At 50.3% G+C, this 18818-nt stretch overlaps 1 protein-coding gene across 1 annotated transcript in view; it reads right to left on the reverse strand.

Moving 5' to 3' along the window:
* Positions 1–16212, reverse strand: part of Spock1 (SPARC (osteonectin), cwcv and kazal like domains proteoglycan 1) — a 377507-nt gene extending 361295 nt beyond the window's left edge. Inside the window, exons 1-2 of the mRNA XM_048334044.1 lie at positions 16049–16212; positions 15289–15465 (exon numbers count right to left, since the gene is read on the reverse strand). Coding sequence (XP_048190001.1) covers positions 15289–15465 — 177 coding nt within the window. The 5' untranslated portion in view covers positions 16049–16212. The remainder of the gene's footprint in view (positions 1–15288; positions 15466–16048) is intronic.
* Between the last annotated feature and the right edge of the window lie 2606 nt (positions 16213–18818).

The following is an 18818-nucleotide window of genomic DNA, read 5'->3' on the forward strand; positions in this document are numbered from 1 at the left end:
TCTAGCAGAGCACTAGCCTTGGGCACAAAAGCTGAAGGGACAGTGCTCAGGCCCTCCCTGAGTTCAAGCCCCAGAACACACGGATACACACACACACACACACACACACACACACACACACACACACACACACACGGAGGAGATGGAAAAGCAAGAAGAAAAAAAAAAGTAAACCGTCCCAGCATACAAAAATGCAAATTCAACTTTCAGTGAGATCTTATGTTTCATCTATTAAGACAAAAACCCAAACAAGTAATAACCCCAGTGACTTGGCTTACAAAGGTTAAGAAAAGGTAGACATTTGAATACACGGCCAGAGAGGGCGTCCATAGAGGAGAATAAAATACATTAATATCCATTAGTGTGCACACATGCTCTAGTGATTTGCCCTTTGACCAGAAAAATCCACCTCCAAAAAATCAACTGGCATAGAGAAGTACATGAATAAAGTGAAGTTTCCATAAGATTATTCTCTGAGCATTGTTTTGGACAGCAGAAACAACTGCAGTTTCCGTCAGCAGGAAACCCAGTAAATAAAAATGTAAGTGCACAATGGCATACTATGCACCTCTAAAAAAAAATTAGCACTCATAGAAAAATAGGCAAAATTTATAAATAGTCCACTGAAAATATATTTGAAAAGATGTTCTGCTTTACTCATGATAAAAGATTAAAACTCAGCCAGGCTCCTGTGGTTCACACCTGTAATCCTAATTACTCAAGATGCTGAGGACTGAAGATTACAGTCTGAAACCCAGCCTGGGAAAACAAATGTATGAGACTCTTATCTCCAATTAACCAGCAAAATATTGAAAGTGGAGCTATGGCTCCAAGGGGTAGAGCACCAGCCTTAAGTGAAAAAGTTAAGATACAGTGAGTGCCGAGGTCCTAAGTTTAAGAACAGTACTAGTGGGCTGGGAATATGGCCTAGTGGCAAGAGTGCCTGCCTCGTATACATGAAGCCCAGGGTTCGATTCCCCAGCACCATATATATAGAAAATGGCCAGAAGTGGAGCTGTGGCTCAAGTAGCAGAGTGCTAGCCTTGAGCAAAAAGAAGCCAGGGACAGTGCTCAGGCCCTGAGTCTAAGGCCCAGGACTGGCAAAAAAAAAAAAAAAACCCAAAAAACAGTAATAGCACAAAAAAAGTTATGTATGTATATGTATATATATATATTTTATATAGGTCATATATATACACCTATTTTTATTTTATAGCAATTTTTATAATTGTGCTAAAAATTATCCTAATGAAATTATAAGAACAAAGATTCAATCAACAGAATGTTTATCATATCAGTGGACTAAAGAAAAATGAAAAATAGTCCAAATGTTTAACCGAAGGGGTGGGGGAAGCTTTACATGATTAGACTATGCACCAAGAAATACTAAGAAGATGTGGTCTAGGTCTATGAAATGACCTGGAAAAGGGTAGCCTTTTAAAATAAACATGGAATATACAGTATGTGTCACTTAAAAACATATAAGATAAGCCAGGTACAAGGGTACACACCTGTCATCCCAGCTATGTGACAAGCAGAGGTTCAAAGATGGCCTGGACAAAAATGAAAACCCTTTGCAAGAAACAAACTAAAGCAAAACGAATGTGGGGTATGCAGCTCAAGTGGTAGAGCACTTCCTTAGCAAGCATGAGGCTTGCTAAGAGGCTTGCATGAGGCTTGAGTTCAACCCCCAGTACTGCCAAAACAAAAGTGTTCACAGAAAAATGCATGAATGTACAAAGTGAGATATTTCTTTTGAAGTGCTGGATTACAGATATTTAGATTTTTCCATTTACTTTTCTCAAAATAAAGGTCATTCTGTAGTTTGGGGTTTTTTGTTTTTGGGTTTTTTTTTGTTTTTTAATGGTGAGAAAAGACATACTCAGAACAAGCATGGGTCAAGATCTCCTGGACCATGACCCCCCAATGCCTCCTGGTTCATTCCTCAAGTCCCCCGCTTGCAAGCTCAGACAGTATCCAGAGCCAATGAAGTACCAAGAAGTCAGAAGTGGAGGGGCTGGGGATATAGCCTAGTGGCAAGAGTGCCTGCCTCGGATACACGAGGCCCTAGGTTTGATTCCCCAGCACCACATATACAGAAAACGGCCAGAAGCGGTGCTGTGGCTCAAGTGGCAGAGTGCTAGCCTTGAGCGGGAAGAAGCCAGGGACAGTGCTCAGGCCCTGAGTCCAAGGCCCAGGATTGGCCAAAAAAAAAAAAAAAAAATACAGAAGTGGAGATGTGGCTCAAGTGGTAGAGCACCAGCCTTGCACTAGTTAAGCAAGAGCACAAGGCCCTAAGTTCAAGCCCTAGCACAATAATTATTATTAAATAGTCATTCAGGATTATACACTAAGTAGATACCACAACCAGGAAGACTTAAGACACAGTCACCTGTGTCCTGTCTCCAGAAATAAAAAGTTGGCATTCATAACCCCCACCCCCATAAAAAAGAAGTTATTGGGTAGGGCATTGGTGGCTCATGCCTGTAATCCTAGCTACTCAGAAGGCTGAGATCCGAGAAAAGCCAGCCCAAGCAGGAAAGTCCATGAGACATGAGACTCTATCTCCAATTAATCACCAAAAAGCCACAAGTGGAGCTATGGTTCAAGTGGTAGACCAATAGCCTTGGGCACCAAAGTTCAGAGATGGTACCCAGGACCTGAGTTCAAGTATCAGAGCTAGCTCCTCCAAAACAAACAGAAAGACAAAGAGAGAGAGAGAAAGAGAGAGAGAGAGAGAGAGAGAGAGAGAGAGAGAGAGAGAGAGAGAGAGAGAGAGGGAAGGAAGGAAAGAAGGAAGGAAGGGGAAGGAAGGAAGGAAGGAAGGAAGGAAGGAAGGAAGGAAGGAAGGAAGGAAGGAAGGAAGGAAGGAAGGAAGGAAGGAAGGAAAGAAAAGAGTTATTGGATTAAACATAGCCACAAGTCCCTCAGATCAGAGACACTGAAATAACCACTGTTTTACTCTAAATGGAACAGAAGCTAAATGACCCAATGAAATGTTTGTTTTAATAAACAAGCTTTCTCCCTGGTTTTTAAACAAAAAAAGAAATTTGCATTGAGCAAAGATCCCAAGGCTAACCAATTAAAAAAATAGGTCACAAATTCAGAGGATTTTCAACCCAGTACAGTGTAAAGCAAGTTCCCCATTATGGCCAGTACACAGGCCATCAGTGGGGACATGTAGTCTGTGACTGGCCTTGGAAATCTGAGGCTGCTCCTTAAAGGACACAGGTATGTACATATGTACGTATGTGTACATACACAAATACGCATGCACACACGCACAGACATGCACACACATGCACACACACACACACACACTACTACAATAATTTTCAAAAGACAATCAATATACTTCCCCCAAGCCCATCAGTTCTAATCAGCACCTGCCAGCTTCAGCACACGGACCCCAGGGAGCCTCCGTGCTCAGCCAGCGGGAGACCTGTTTGCCCCACAGAGAACGTGAGGATGGTGTGCAATAATGCATCCCAGAGAAGCGGTTCCCGCCCAGCAAGCTGAGCACTGGGCAGCCGAAGGGTGGCCATCGGGGCTGACAGGAAGGAGGTTAACACATCAAGGCCACCCCAACTTCTAACCTCTCCTCTTGCGTGCTTCATTCCCACTAAAGAACAATTCTAGCTTTGTTTTTCCCAAGCCTGGAAGTCGGGAGGGAAGTAGAACACTTCAGAGTCCCAGGGAAAGAAAGCTGGGAGCAGGGAGCCAGGAGGGGCTGAGCAAAACATAAAGAGAGGCCAGAGGAGGAAGGAAAAGAAAGGTTCATGGCTTCGTCACAGCAGTCTCCGAAGCCCCAGGAGGGACAGAGAACAATGAGGAGAAAGACACCAGTGCTTCAGGGAAGTGTGGGTTATGAGTGGGTCTTCTCCAGCATTCTCTGAAAACCCGAAGTGGAAACTGGACTTCTGTCTTCCTTGGGGTGCTCGCTCGGCTGTGCAGCTGTGAATGGGACCTTCCACGAGGCCCTGGCTCTGTGGGGGCCCCGAGGCTCACCCAGGTGGCAGGGTCCTGCACTCAGTTTTGTTTGGGTTTGGTATTTTCTTTTCGTGGCACTACTGGGCTTTGATCCTCACACTTGCTTGGCTGGCTCAATACCGCTGAACCATGCTGCCAGTCCTGTTTCTTGCTTGTTACGTTTTGTTTTGTTTTTTTGAGGAAAGGGTCACCCTTCCCTCCCAGGCCTGTGTCGGAGCCATGCGCAGCCTACTTTAGGCCTCCCCACCACAGCTAGCGTGTCCACCTTCACCCTTTGCAGATGGGAATCTCACAGACTTTTGTGTCCAGGCTGAGGGGGGGAAAGGGCAGCACACATGCTCCAAAGCAGAGCCAGGGCACCCCAGCTGTCACTGCTCAGAAAGAGCAGTCCCCCAAGCCTAGAACACAGAAAACAAAGGGGCATGATCTCCCTGATATATGACTGTTAACAAAGGGAGACGGAGAGACAGTAGAGACCAAGTCTGTGAATACTGTATATGTTCTTGATACATTGTATATTGTATATATGTCTACCTGACCTAGAGAAGGGATAGAAAAACAGGACGTAAGATATCACAAGAAATGTACACACTGCCCTACTATGTAACTGTACCCTTTTTGCACAACACCTTGTAAAAAAAATTGTGTTCAATTAATAAACCAAAAAAAAAAAAAGAAAGAGCAGTCCCTGGGTCTGCTGGAAATACCGGTAGACACTTAAGACTTCACTGAGGCCTGGACATAACAAAGGTGAGCCCCAGGCCACCATCCGGAGACTGTCAGATCTTCAGGAGAAGGGAAGTATTTTCTTCAGCTTTTAACCACTCCTCGGGGTAACCAACTCACATAAGAACCCTAGTCCCCAGCACAGCCAATTTGCTGTGACTTGCAGGGGAACATATGAATCTTACACCAACTCCCAATAGCCTTGTCTTAGCAAAAATAATGAAAATCGTGTCCTTCATGATACTCAACTGGCCACAGAATGCTACTGAATTTCCCTAGGAGTCCCAAAAGTAACATATTTCTTCACTTAGTTCTGTCTCCTGAATCTGTAAAAGTCAGATATCTCTAGAAGAGATTTCAGTGGCTCATGCCTGTCATTCTGGCTACTCAGGAAGCTGAGATAGGAGACTCTCAATATGAGAATCACAATTCAAAGCCAGCTGGGGCAGGAGAGTCCGTGAGATTCTTATTTCCCATTAACCACCCAGAGAAGCTGGAAGTGGAGCTGTGGCTCAAGTGGTAGAGCACTAGCCTTAGGCACAAAAACTCAAAGACAGTGCCCAGGCCCTGAATGAAGAAGAAAGAAAAAGAAAGAGGGAAGAAGAAGGAGAGGGGGGCAGAGAAGAAGGAAGAGGAAGAAGAGGAGAAGGACTAGGAAGAGGAGGAAGAAGAGCTTTGTGCCCTAGAATGTATTTGACTGTCTGGTTTCCATCTCGATCTCCAATCCTAACCAAAGGGAAAAGCAGCCAGACCTATGTCTGGTTCTTCATCTTTACTCACATAGATGACACCTTGCATTAAAGAATTGGCTATGAGGGGCTGGGGATATAGCCTAGTGGCAAGAGTGCCTGCCTCGGATACACGAGGCCCTAGGTTCGATTCCCCAGCACCACATATACAGAAAACGGCCAGAAGCGGCGCTGTGGCTCAAGTGGCAGAGTGCTAGCCTTGAGCGGGAAGAAGCCAGGGACGGTGCTCCGGCCCTGAGTCCAAGGCCCAGGACTGGCCAAAAAAAAAAAAAAAAAAGAATTGGCTATGAAAGGAACAACCTTTTCTATCTCAATGCCAGCATTTTACAACTCTGTCCACATTGCTGATGTGTCAGGGGGAAGGGGAACTTCCCTGTGCAGGGCAGCACGCCAGTCTTTCTACGAGATGCCACACTGCCCCTACCCTCCATAACAGAAGCCAACAGTCTCCCCAGGCCCCCATCTTCCCAGCTGGGCCCAGCAGCTTGGCCTCTGGGAGAGCTTCCAGAGAAGCAAGAGCTGTTGTACCTGGACCTCAGTCCTGTAGCTGAGCTGGCCTGGGGGAACCATCTCCCCACCTGCTCTGAGGTGAGACCCGCCCCCCCGCCCACCCAGACAGGCCTGTGCTGGGCCCAGCAGGCAGGAGGAAGCACATTGGGTAACGAAAAGCAGGCAGATGTCTGGGGCTTAAATGAAGGCTGAGCGTGGGCCCGGCCTTGTCTGTATTCCACAGGAGAAGGCTTAGAGCCCTGGTGGGAGGGATGGACTTGGTTTTTAATTAGCTCATCTCCCCCTCCTCCACCACCCAGGGCTGCAAAGCTTCTATACATTGTACCCACTTGGATATGCAACGCTTGGCTTTGTGATTGCCCCTGTGTGTAATGGGCTCTTAGAGAATGGGCTCCAGACACATCACCACAGTTCCCCAGGCCAGGCACAGCTGTGCAAAAGGGCAACAGCTCTGGGTGAGCTGCTTACATCTGTGCCCAGGCAAAACCCAGAGGCATCAGAAACACAGGCCTCCCTCCCAGCCTTGCTTCCCACCCTCCCTCCCAGGCTGGAGGTGCCCAGTGGCACTCAGAATCAGTACCCGCACATACCTTCGCTCACCAGAGCTCCCACCCATCATTTACTCAGAAATACTAATAACCCAGTGTTGGCAAAGGTAAAGCAAGCATTTTTCAGAAGCAAGAGGAATTGTGGGGTAGTAACATTGTCTCCAATAAACCATGGAAGAGCTGGAAGTGGAGATGTGGCTCAAGTGGTGAAGTACTATCCTTGATCCAAAAAAAAGCTAAGGGACTGTCTGGCACTGGTGGCTCACACCTGTAATCCTAGCTATTCAGAGATCCTAATATCCCAGTTCAAAGCCAGCCTGGGCAGGAAAGTCCTATCAGACTTTTAATGTCCAACGAAGCACGGGCAAACTGGAAGTGGGGCTATAGCTCAAAGTGGTAGACTACTAGCCTTGAGAAAAGAGCTCAGTGGGCAGCACCAAGGCCCCAAGGACAGCATCCTGAGCTCAAGTCCCAGTACTGGCATAAATGGATGGATGGATGGATGATGGACGGATGGATGGTGGGTGGATGGATGGATGGATGGCTCACACTTTCTCAAACAACACTAACTACATATTCTTTTATCTTTCCCGTGAATAGCATTTTTTCTTACAATGACATAGGCTTCATCCAAGATGGCTGGCAAAGGTTATATAGACCAGGTTCCTGAATCACGTCTCTGCTCGCTAGCTCTAACAGGTGACAACACTTTGTCGCCCAATAAACGTCTCCCCTTGCTGACTACCAACCAGGCCCACAAAAAAAATCCCAGTGGAATAACTTGATTTGGGTGTCTCCTGATCTCCCCAAAATAATGAGGCCAGCCAATTGAACAACATGCTTGATTACACCAAAAAGAGAGAAGCAGGCAGCAACATTTTTGTAGACCATGTCCCCAGAGGCCTTCTTGGCACTGTAGCTGCCACTGTCTGCACCCAAGAAATCGCCTCCTGACAGACTGAGCGCTCTGCACTTCCCCCCTTTTCCATCCTAACACCACTTCGCCTCCAGCACCCTGTTCATCAAAACCCGAGGCAGGGTCAGAGTCAATTCCCTTCCATTCCTCTGTGCAGAAAACATAGCACAGTCTTGTCAGGGAAAAAGCAGAAATCAAAGCAGACTCGGCTGCAGGCAGGCCCTCGGGAGACAAGAAGATGTGGTGAGATGGAACCCTGGCAATTCATGGTGGCAAAAGGCCCTCCCCTCGCCACCATCACCCTCCTCCTTACCACATACCTTCCACTATGCTGCTTTCATGTGCAAGCACCTCTAAGCCCTGGGACTGAAAAGTCACATGACATTCCTCTCTGTGCAAACTTAGTTCTTTCTCAGACACACTGGAAGAAGTACTCTTTTTCCTCTGAGGGCGATGGTTGCCTGCTAGCCTAGAGGGGAAAATAGCAGCCCTGTAATAACTTACTGCAGGGCTTCCAAACAAAATGCCCCCTTTTTTTTGGTCTGAGACTGTATCACTCATTAGACTGTATTACAGGCCCTGTGATTGTCTTTAATGAGCCAGAACTGAAGAGAGTTGGGTCTTTGGACAGAAGGAACCGTGAGGATCCTGTTAGCACTTTCTAGTTGATTCTAAAGCATTGTGGGGCTTGGGGACTGCTGGATGCTAACAAGAAACAACACTTGGCCGTGCGATTTTCTGGGTGGCATTCAGAGGTTAGACAGAAAAAAAAAAACAACAAAAAAACAAAAACAGAGTTTAAAGTGATACAATTTCCACCTGTCAAAGCCTGCCCGCACTCATGCCCATGTGGCTCCCCCCACCCCCAGTATCCCTTCCCAAGGGTTTGCCAAGAGGGGCACTGCGGAGGCCCAGCAAGCCCACAAAACCTTCCTGACCACTGCCTGTGTATGACAGAACTCAGGCTCCTGCCAGGTATTGGTCACTTATGCCTGTAATCCTAGATCCTAAGGAGTCTGAGATCTTAGGATTCTGGTTCCAAGACAGCCTGTGCAGGAGAAGTCCATGAGCCTCTGAACTCCAATGAATCACCAAAAAAAGAAAACCAGAAGTATCTCTGTGGCTCAAGTGTTAGTGTGCTAGCCTTGAGCAATAAAGGAGCTCAAGGACAGCACACTGTCCCTGAGTTCAAGTCCCAGGCCTGGCACAAAACAAAACAGAACAAAAAAAATTTAAAAAACCTCAGGCTCTTACTATTCAAGGAAGTGCAGGATACAGATACAGAAGTCTATACCAAAGCACAAAGCAGAAAAGTGCTCTTCGAGTTAATACAAAGAAAAGGAACAGCCTCTACCCCCTGAGAAATCACCCTTCTGCCCACTCCCTAAAACTATGGAACCTCACAGGGCAACACTGGATGAAATGTGGCCAAAATGACAGAACACAGGGGAATCTGGCAAGTCTCGATTCTGGAAGTTTCTTGGCACTGTGGAAGCACAGAACTTGGAAGTGAGACTCAAAGTCACCATAAGCTACTGTGCAGAACTAACAAACATGAGATCAAAACCAACATGGCAGGAAGCAAAGCCCAAAGATGGGAGAACAGGAGCGAGATTATGACAGGCACATCAAAGCCCAGGCCTGCACCTCCCCACCCACAACTCCTGCCTCATGTAAACCCGCAGCCCATCAGTGAAACTTTCTGCCTCACTGAAGTCGGCATGGGCAATGTAAGGCCCTCAGCAGGAGGAGGCTGTGGTGCCCACCTGAGCCATGAGTAGCATGGAGCTCAGAGAGGTTAAACAACACAAGGCTGCTCCGACTCAACGTCACAAGATTTGGGGTGGGGGCAGCAAGGCGGCGAGCACTTGGGAAACACCACACCTGCATGAGCACCAGCCAGTCAGATGGCTCAGGGGATAGCTGTCCATCTCTCCATCCATCCGGGCCAGGATGGACAGGTGGGCAATCTCGCTGCCCTCCCCCCCCCCGCCCCCGGCACTGAGGGCATAGCCCTTTGTGGCCCCAGTGTTCAGGGATGGGGAATGGGTTCTTCCACTCACCATCCTGGCACTGTCTTCTCTGAGGGTACTGTATAAAATGCCAGGCACCAGTGGCTCATGCCTATAACCCTAGCTACGCAGAGGTCTGAGATCGAAGGATGGTGGTTCAAATCTAGCCCATGTATCAAAGTCCTTGAGACTCTTTATCTCCAATAAACTATCAGAAAATTGGACATGGAGCTGTGGCTCCAAGTGGTAGAGTGCTAGCCTTGAGCAAGAGCTCAGGTACAGCATCTAGGCCCTGAGTTCAAGCCCCACAACTGACCAAAAAAATTACTTGTAACCTTGGGAAGTTGCTTGTTTGTAATTATCTCATGTGTGTGGAGGTGGGGAGGAGTACATGTGTGCTGTTACTGGGGCTTGATCCTCAGGGCCCAGGCTCTGTCACTTAGCTTTGTCCCTCAAGGCTAGCTGGTTCTCTACCCCTTGAGCCACACTTCCACTTCCAGCTTTTTGCTGGTTAATGATAGCTAAGAGTCTTACACACCTTCCTTCCCAAACTGGCTTCAAACCGCAATCCTCAGATCTCAGCCTCCTGAGTAGCTAGGATGACAGGGGTGAATCACCAGTGCTGGCTTTGTCCAAGTTTTGATACTGGGTGTGTTTGGTTTGAAAATACATTGGATTGAGGAAACAAGTCCAAAATAGCATGGTATTATCAAATATGTAAAGGCTTAAAAATTACTTCGTATCCTCAAGCAAGGTGAAACAGTAGAGCTAAGGATTAGGCCCAGGCTCCTCTAAGAGAATCTCCCAGACCCAATTATCCTACTTCACAGGGCTATTTCTTGGCTTTGAAAGTAGCTTCCGTGGCAAAGAAGGGGGGACCCAGCTGAGACCCATAGGGCTGGGGAGACCCAGGAGAGGCCGGAAGGTCAGTGGAGCAGCGAGCTCTACCACTTCCACCAGGCCAGACCTGGCTTTTTCTCAGACTGAAGGGACGGACGAGGAAGACAGAAATGCTCTTTAGACCTGGTCTGCAGTCCCTGTGAAGGACTGCTTTCTGACAGTGGGCACCAGGTCCAGAGAATTTAAGACAGCCAGGATCACAGAATCATTCTTGTCTCCCTGATTCTATTGGATGGATCAAACTGATTTTCTGCTACTTGCCACTCCAAGCTGGGTCCCTGTGGTTACGGATTAGTGACTGGCCATGAAGCCGTGCCACCTCTCTTGTCACCACACCCACAAAATTGAGCCGGCCCCTGTTCTAATGATAAGCATACATGCCCTTGAAGCTCATTATAGCTGAGATATTTGGATCAAATAAACTGATCAGATGTTCACCGCCACCCCCAGTTTTGCCACTGAGACCACTGCGGCCCACAGAGAATGTGCCAGAAGGAAGAAGTCCAGAATGAGGGCAGGTCCTTGTAATCTTTCATTAGGATTACAAACCCCAGGTCACTGGGGAGTAAAGGAAATGCCAGCCAAAGCAACACTTCTGATTTTGCCAGCCTCCTAAAGGTAATTATCCTGGAATTAAATGTCAGGGCGAGTTTTGTGTGTGCAAAAAGAAGAAAATGCCATATTTACTGTAAGCAACAATATTACTCTATGATCCTAGTAGTTCAGCAGGCTGAGATCTGAGGATTCAGGTTCAAAGCTAGCCTGGGCAGAAAAGTCTATTAAAGGCTCTTTTACCTTCACATATTCAGCAAAAAGACAGAAATGGAGATGTGGCTCAAAGTCACAGAGCATCCGCCTTGAGAGGGAAAGCTAAGGGAGAGCTCCAGGCCCTGAGCTCAGGGACACACACACACACACACACACACACACACACACACACACTGCACTATTCTAATCGAGCCAGAAGCTCATTATGAAAAGGTAAGACCTGAACTGTGCCAGGCGTCCATTTGTTGCCCACGCTGCTGTGTCCTCACTAAGACTCTTTGCTCGCCAACCTGGGTGGGGAGTAGGGACCAGCCATTGTGTGGTATGGATGCAGACAGCCATTGTGTGATAAGGACGCAGGCTCTTACCCTGGCTCCATCCATCCCTTGACTGGCTCCAGCACTGTAATTCTAGCCAAAAGACTCAAGCAGCCCCAGTAAATGGTGGGTGGGGAGAAAAGAGGTACTATGAATACATTTCTTTCCTAGGATTGTCATACATATTAAATGAAATATTGAACAATACCTGACACACTAAGTGGTCCATAAACGTTGGTTATTTCTACAATTTTATGACCTTTTCATTACAATCCTGTGTGTGTGTGTGTGTGTGTGTGTGTGTGTGTGTGTGTGTGTGTGTAGTGGGTCTTGAACTCAAGGCCTAGACACTGTCATTGAGCTTTTTTTACTCAAGGATGGAGCTCTACCACTCGAACCACACCTCTACTTCGGGGTTTTGATGGTTAATTGGAGGTACCATGATCCTCAGGAAAAGAAATGTACTTTAAAAAAAACACAAACAGGATAAGAAAGAAATGTGTGATCTAAGCTAACACACACAAGTGGTTATGATAAATGATAGATTAATCTTGTTTGCATGTAGATCCGGTGTTTAGAACATTGCAGGCAGTTCTGTTTATTGGAATGAATGAATATTAAGACCTAGCCCAGGAAATTCAGGTTATAGGAACATTATTGAAAAGCCAGAACCACTGAGGCGATGCTGCCTTAACCCCTCTACCTCAAGCCAGAGAGGAGATTAGGGGTGCCCACCAGACATGTGAAAAATGACATGCACAAGTGAACACAAACATTCACCTCCTATCCCTCCCTCCCTTCCTCTTCATATTGTATTTCCGGCTTATTTCTGGCCAAACAACGCGTCTTTATCAAAGTACAAGGATCAGACTAACAGATTCCAAATGCCCTTAGGAACAATCATCGATGGGCTGATATTTTTCTCCTGCATCTGTAAATCCAGGAAAGAGGCCAGGAGGCCATTCTGAAGGCATTACTTGTGGAAAGGAGACAGCAAATGCTTGGGGACCTACCGAGATGAGATGTGTTTCAAAGTGGTAAGTGGAGGCTGCCAGACATCGCCAGCAAGAACGGCTCAGCATCTTCCTCACCTCACAGCTGGCCCCAGTAACAAGCATCGACAGGCAGGGGCCACAGCTCCTCTATACAGAGCCCTTGGCTTTTCATTTCCCCAAGATTTAAAAAAAAAACACAGTCTCTCTCCCACCCAGGTCCAACAAAGTGACAAGAATGTAAGAAGTCCTTTTCCACAGTGAGTTTCCAAATCTGACAAAGAAAGCATCCTTACAGTAATCTTAGGACACTGCCTTTCAAAGTGATCAGAGGCTTTGGGGAAAAATAAAAAAATTTTAAAAAATAGCGAAGAATCTAGGGCTTTGTCCACTTTGAGCCAAGCCTGGCTCCGTGGAAATGCTCAGGCTAGCTAAGTACCTGCAGTACAAGCCAGAGCCTAGAAAATCAACCTTTCCCTCCCAGGCCCCAGTGTCCTGGGCTCTGTGGTTACTGTGAGTCAATGACCCAGCTGAAGATACGTGGCTCTGCCCTGTTTCAAAGAACACTGGGAGGAGGTTAATGGCGTTAAATGATGTCTGAGCCATGGTGGGAGAGGACGCCAATGAAGCATAGAAAATGGTGGATAGTGGATGATGCCTGAAGTTTTGGGGGAACACTTGTCAATGTTGTTAGTGGCACGCTGGATCAAATTATCATTTGTACAATCGAAATGTATTGCTCTGACACCTAAAACAGTTCCAGGAAAAATAAAAGTATCTGAACCTTTTCTACTTTTTAGGGTAAAACCTTAGGCACTTCTTTTCCTTTTTGCCTTACTGCTACCAAAGGCAATAGTTCCTAAAGATCCTAAGAATTGCCTGGCCTAAAATACAGACCTCAGAAACATGGAATCCCCAAACCTCATTAATCCAAAGCTAAAACATGCCAGTACCATCCAGAATAAAAGAAATAAAGAAAAGCCCAATTTATTTTTTTTTAAGTTTTGCTAAATGAGATATTGGGGTCACAGGAGGTTCAGAGAACACAATCACACCGAGTGAGCACGAAAGAGAGGCAGATCTTCCCACAACTCAACTGCCCAGCAGAATGGAATAATCCCCATCCCCCTCCTCCCCTCTGTGCAAGAACCAGGATTCCTGCAAAGATGGCTGCCCCTGTCCTGACAGCCTGGCCCAGCACACCCCCAACACGCTCAGTTACAGCAGAGAGCTACGTGTGCCCATTCCTCAATTCTACCCCCCAAAAAAAGAAAAAAGGGAAAGAAAAACAAAAGCCAAAACTCCTTCTGCCCCAAGTGACTCTCTGAACACCACCTTGCCGGTTGAGACTGAGGCAAAAGTACAGGGTTCCTCAGACCCCAGTGGCAAGGAAGCTCTGCCAGGCACTGGGGGCTCAGGCCTGACAGCCTAGATACTCAGGAGGCTGAGATCTGAGGATCACAAGGTTCTAAGCCAGCCAAGGCAAGAAAAAAGCTCTTTATGAACCACCAAAAAGCCACAAGTTAGAGAAATGGCTCCAGTAGTAGAGCGACAGCCTGGAGTGAAAAAGTGTAGGGAGAGAGCTAAGCATTGAGTTCAAGCCCCAGTACCAGCACGTGGGCGGGCATGCACGTACACATACACATACATACATACACACACACACACCCTTACCTCCAACCGCAAACTACCTGTAAACTATGCCCTATGAAAAGAACAAGGGACTATGTGCTATGGATCAAGTGAACATTCATATAGAGAGAGAGAGAACAGGTATACTGTATATGTGTTTTATACATGCATGATAAGATACATATGCTACTCAGTGTTACTCGGTTATTCATTTAGCCCCTCAAACTTAGCCCCAAGGAAACAAAACTGCATTTGCACCTGACAAGCGGTTTTTCTTTCTTGTTAGGCTCTGGACACTTTTTTTTTTTTTAACAGTATTTAAGGTATGTCAGAGACAGGAATTCCTGATGCCAAGTGTCCTAAAATACCGCCGGTCCTCCAGAAGGTCCTGGCCCCGGGCTTCCTGGGATAGGCAGTGTCAAAGGCGCCGGCAGCGCTCCCAGGGCACCGAGGAGCTGCCATCTGCTGGGAGGACGGTGCCAGCTGCCTCCTGCCCTGGCCGCCCCTGGGCACACCTGCGAAATGACAGCCGGCCAGCCGGGGGCACAAGCAGGGTGCACAGGTGCCCGCGTCCCCGGATAGAGGAAGGGGGGGGAGGGGTGTTCCAGGAATAAGTCTCCTTCCCCAGGGGACTAAACTCTAGGGTCCCCTGCTCCCCACACCCTGGCTCTGAAGCCACCACCCTCCTCCCTAACGTCTGTGACACCCTGCTAGATCCGCCCCTGCCCTCCTCGGGCCGGCTGCGCCTGGCTCCCTCACCCATGAGCCTATGGCTCCAGTTAGGGTGTTTTCTGGTCCTGGTCCCCAGGGCGGCTGGCTGGCTGGCTGGCCCGTCAGCCCGTTCTCAGGGCGGGCAGCAGGCTGGGATGCTCTCCGCACCTCCTCCTCCTCCTGCGCTCCCGGCTTCCGTCCCGCGCGCATCCCCGGCCCGGATCCCACAAACGACCCGCACCTGGGCCGCAGCAACCCGCCAGGCCATCCGCCTCACAAGTTTGTTTTTTAAGTTCCAGGCGGCGGCGGTGGCGGTGGCGGTGGCGGTGGCGGTGGCGGTGGCGGCGGCGGTGGCGGCGGCGGTGGCGGCGGTGGCGGTGGAGGCGGTGGAGGCGGGCGAGGCGCCCACGCCCAGACCCGCGGCCGTGCCGGGCCGGGCCTCCCCGCTCCGGGCCTCCCAGGCCAGGCTCCCCCACCCCACCCCCGGCCCCCGCCTCCCGCACCGCTCGCTACTCACGTCTCGGAAGCGGTTCCAGTACTTGTCCCGGTCGTACTGAGAGACGGTGCTGAGCCACTGGTCGTTGTCGAGGAAATTGGCGCGGCGGAGGCCGGCGCCCGGGGCCAGCGCGTCCAGATGCCGGCTCTGCACCTGGAGGACGCACCACGCCGCGGCCAGCACCGCCAGGGCCGGCATCTGCGGGGGGCAGGGGCGCGGGGCCGTGAGCTGGGGCAGGGAGGGGGGGGCGCGACCCTCGACCCCCGACCCCGCCTCAGGGGCGCCCCCAGCCCCGGAGCGCGACCCCGACCCCCGACCCCGCCGCAGGGGGATCCCGCAGACTCGGAGCGCGACCCCGGCCCCCGATACCCCCCCCCACGCACCCCAGGTGCGCTGCACGCGGCCCTGGGGACCCAGAGACCCCTACCCACCCACCCACCCCTCAAGGTCCCCGCGCCTGCTCCCGGGGCGCAGCTCCTCCCCACAGCCCGGCCGCACTCCCGCCGTCGGCGGACCCGGCTCCGGGGCAGGAACGGGGAGATTCGGGGTCCCCAAGCGGCAGCCCAGGTCCCGGCAGATGTTGGGGAGGGGGCCCTCCGGGAGCGCCCCTGCCTAGCCGGAGGCGAGGAGCGGGGTCCCGGGGCCGACCCTGGGGCTGGCGGGGCCCCCAGGCCCGGGCCTCCGCGCCCCCGCCGCGCCCCTCCCGCGGGCCCCGGGCTGCGGGAGGTGGGGGATCCCCAACTGCGCCAAGTTGGGGCGCGGGGCTCCGCGGCGCGCGTACCTTGGAGGCCAGCCCGGGTCCCCGCGTCCGAGTTGCTGTCGGAGCCCCCGTGGCGCGGTCGCCGGGAAGAAGAGCTGCTGGCCACGGGTCCCCGCGCTCCCGCTGCGCTGCGCTCCCGCCGCGCTCCCGCCGCTCCGCGAGCCCGCAGCACTCTGGCCCCGGCTCCGGCTTCGGCTCCGGCTCCGGCTCCGGCTCGGCGCGGGCGCGGCGGCGGCGGCGCGGGCGGAGGGGCGGGCGCGCAGCCGGGACCTCGCGCGCCCCCTGGCGGCCGTGCGCCGGCGCTGCCGGGAGAGCCGCGCTCAGTCGGGGGTTCGCGCGCCCCCTGGCGGCCGTGCGCACGCACAGCCCGGCGCCCGGAGCTCAGGAGGCCTCACTCACTGTAGGACCCACATCAGATTCACCTGCCAGGCCTCGCTCACTGCAGGATCTACATGAGACTCATCTGGGGCCCACCGAGTCCCGAGCACCCTGGTGCTGAGAAAAGAGACTGTATCCCAGCCGGGGGCCGGGGGCTGGGGGCTCAGACCTGTTGTCCTAGCTACTCAGCAGATGGAGGCTTGAGGATCAGGGATCAAAGCCTGCCCCGGCAGGAATGCCTGTGAGACTCTGATCTCCAATTAACCGACAAAAATACGGTTTGTGGAGCTGTGGCTCATCCCTGTGGTAGAGTGCCACGCCATGAGCAGAAAAGCTAAGGGTGATATGCAAGGCCAAAAATAATATTAATTAAGGCGGTGGTGCTGTGGGAGGAGAATATTCCTGGCTCAAGCCCCCAGGCTTGCTAAACCAACAGGCCTTATAAGGGACCACAGCAGTATGCACTTCTAATGAGTCCCTCAGTGCTTCTAACTTTCAGCACAAATTGAGTGAATTTCTGCACCCACTGACACTGGTCCCGTACTAAAGGCCAAGTGTGTAGTCCATGCCACGTGCTATAACCACCTCTGACTATGACCTAGGACAGCTTCCTTGCTGTTTCCACATCCTTACCCCCACATTGACCTTAAGGGGATTCTTGGGGTCTGCTTCTGTCCCTATCTCTTGAGAAGTAAGCAAATCGGAGCACATCGTCACACACAGGTTCGGAGCACTTCGTGATGCTCTTTTGAGACCTGGCTCAGCTCCTGCCTGCAGCCCCAAGGTGAAGTAGGCATCCAGCCCCTGCTCACCTCTCTGTTCCCTTCTGTCTCCCCCTCCCCTGGCTCACAGGACAGGCTAGCCTTGGGTACAGACCCCGGTGGAGATGGACTCACTCCAGCACTGAGTTCTCCTTGGCCTGGGCCAGTGTCCACCCAAATCAAGCTTTTACTTACTAAAGAGATGCTCACTGGGCCAATAGGTGGAGCCAGGACCAAGGGCCATCTTGCCCTGGAAAATCCTCGAGCTCTCTGCCCTGAAATCATTTCAGTGTCTCTTCCCCATGGGCTGGAGTTCCTGCTCAGGGTGGCCCCCAAAGCCAAGGGCACAGAGCAAATGAGGCCCGATAAATGAGAGACTCAATGTCCCCCAGCCAAGTCTAAATCCCACTTCCCAGCCAATAGGCCGGCAATCACACAGGGTACAGTCAAATGGGCCTCATGTTGTGCTCATCTGCTTGTATCCTGGCTTCCTGTTGGCTAGGTTAAGTTGGATCATGATGTGTCTTAAAAATCAACCGAGTCACAGGCAATACCGACTTGGCAATACTGAGAGCTTTCTTGGAAGGGAAGGGAGAGATGGTTGTCACCTTGAGTTTATTTGTCATGGAAACATCCCAGGTGCCATGTCCTGGGTGAACCCCCAAGGGAGAAAACATTCTTGATGCATGGAAAAACCCACTCCAGGGGCACTGGCCCCATTTCTCTACCCAGTTTGCCTACAAAAGTGCTCCAAAGAGTGACCCCCAGGGTTTGCTGTCCCATTCGTTCCTCATCAACCCACTCTGCTGCCTGTCAGATTGGCTCATTCCACTATGCGGGTCTGAGTAGTTTCTGTGGCCCCTGTGTCACCTGCCCTCTTAGCTCTCCTGCCCACACAGAGAGCTGGCCTATGCCCTGTTATAAATATGCTCTCCAAGAGCCGCTGGAATCACAAGGACTTTTGCAGGAGGACCAGCCATCTGGCAAGCAAACACAAGGAACAAGCAAGACTGTACCCTCATTTATCCCTAGCACAGCAGGCCCCACCCCTTGGCTCTGATTGGCTGAGCTCAGGTTCACCATCTGCTGGTGATTGGCTAGTTTGAATAGGGTAAAATGTATTTACATCAGGTGATTTTTGAAATACGATGAACAGTTCACAAGTAACCTCAAAATACACCCACACACTCTGCTATTTCTTGAACAGTCTGGTGCATGTGGTGATTCCATCTTGGGAAGAAACCAGTTTAAGATAAAACTTTGCATTTCACAAAGCCTTTCTTATCCTTGAGCAGATCTTCTTTTCCTTAACAACAGCCAAGCTACGGGGCCAAAGCAGGAACTTTGAAGCAATACACTCATAGAAAAGAGAATTGTTGGTTTGGTTTTTTTCTCATAGCCCTCTGCCATTACCTAAGCTTTTTCCTTTCCTGTCCTGAAATGATAGTGTCTAGGATATAATCCAAGGATACCAGGCTAGTACCCACTCGGTGGTCCCCACAGGTCATTCTGTCTGTTTCACTCCTGGATCCCCAAGTTTATTTCAGCCTGACAGGCCACACAATACTTACATAGTAATACTTGCACTTACATAGCAATCACATATAGAGCAAATAGATCAAACCAATTCCCTCACCCTGAGTGGGTCCTAA

The sequence above is a fragment of the Perognathus longimembris genome, chromosome 25 (genome assembly GCF_023159225.1).
Source record: "Perognathus longimembris pacificus isolate PPM17 chromosome 25, ASM2315922v1, whole genome shotgun sequence".
NCBI classification, from domain to species: Eukaryota; Metazoa; Chordata; class Mammalia; order Rodentia; family Heteromyidae; genus Perognathus; species Perognathus longimembris.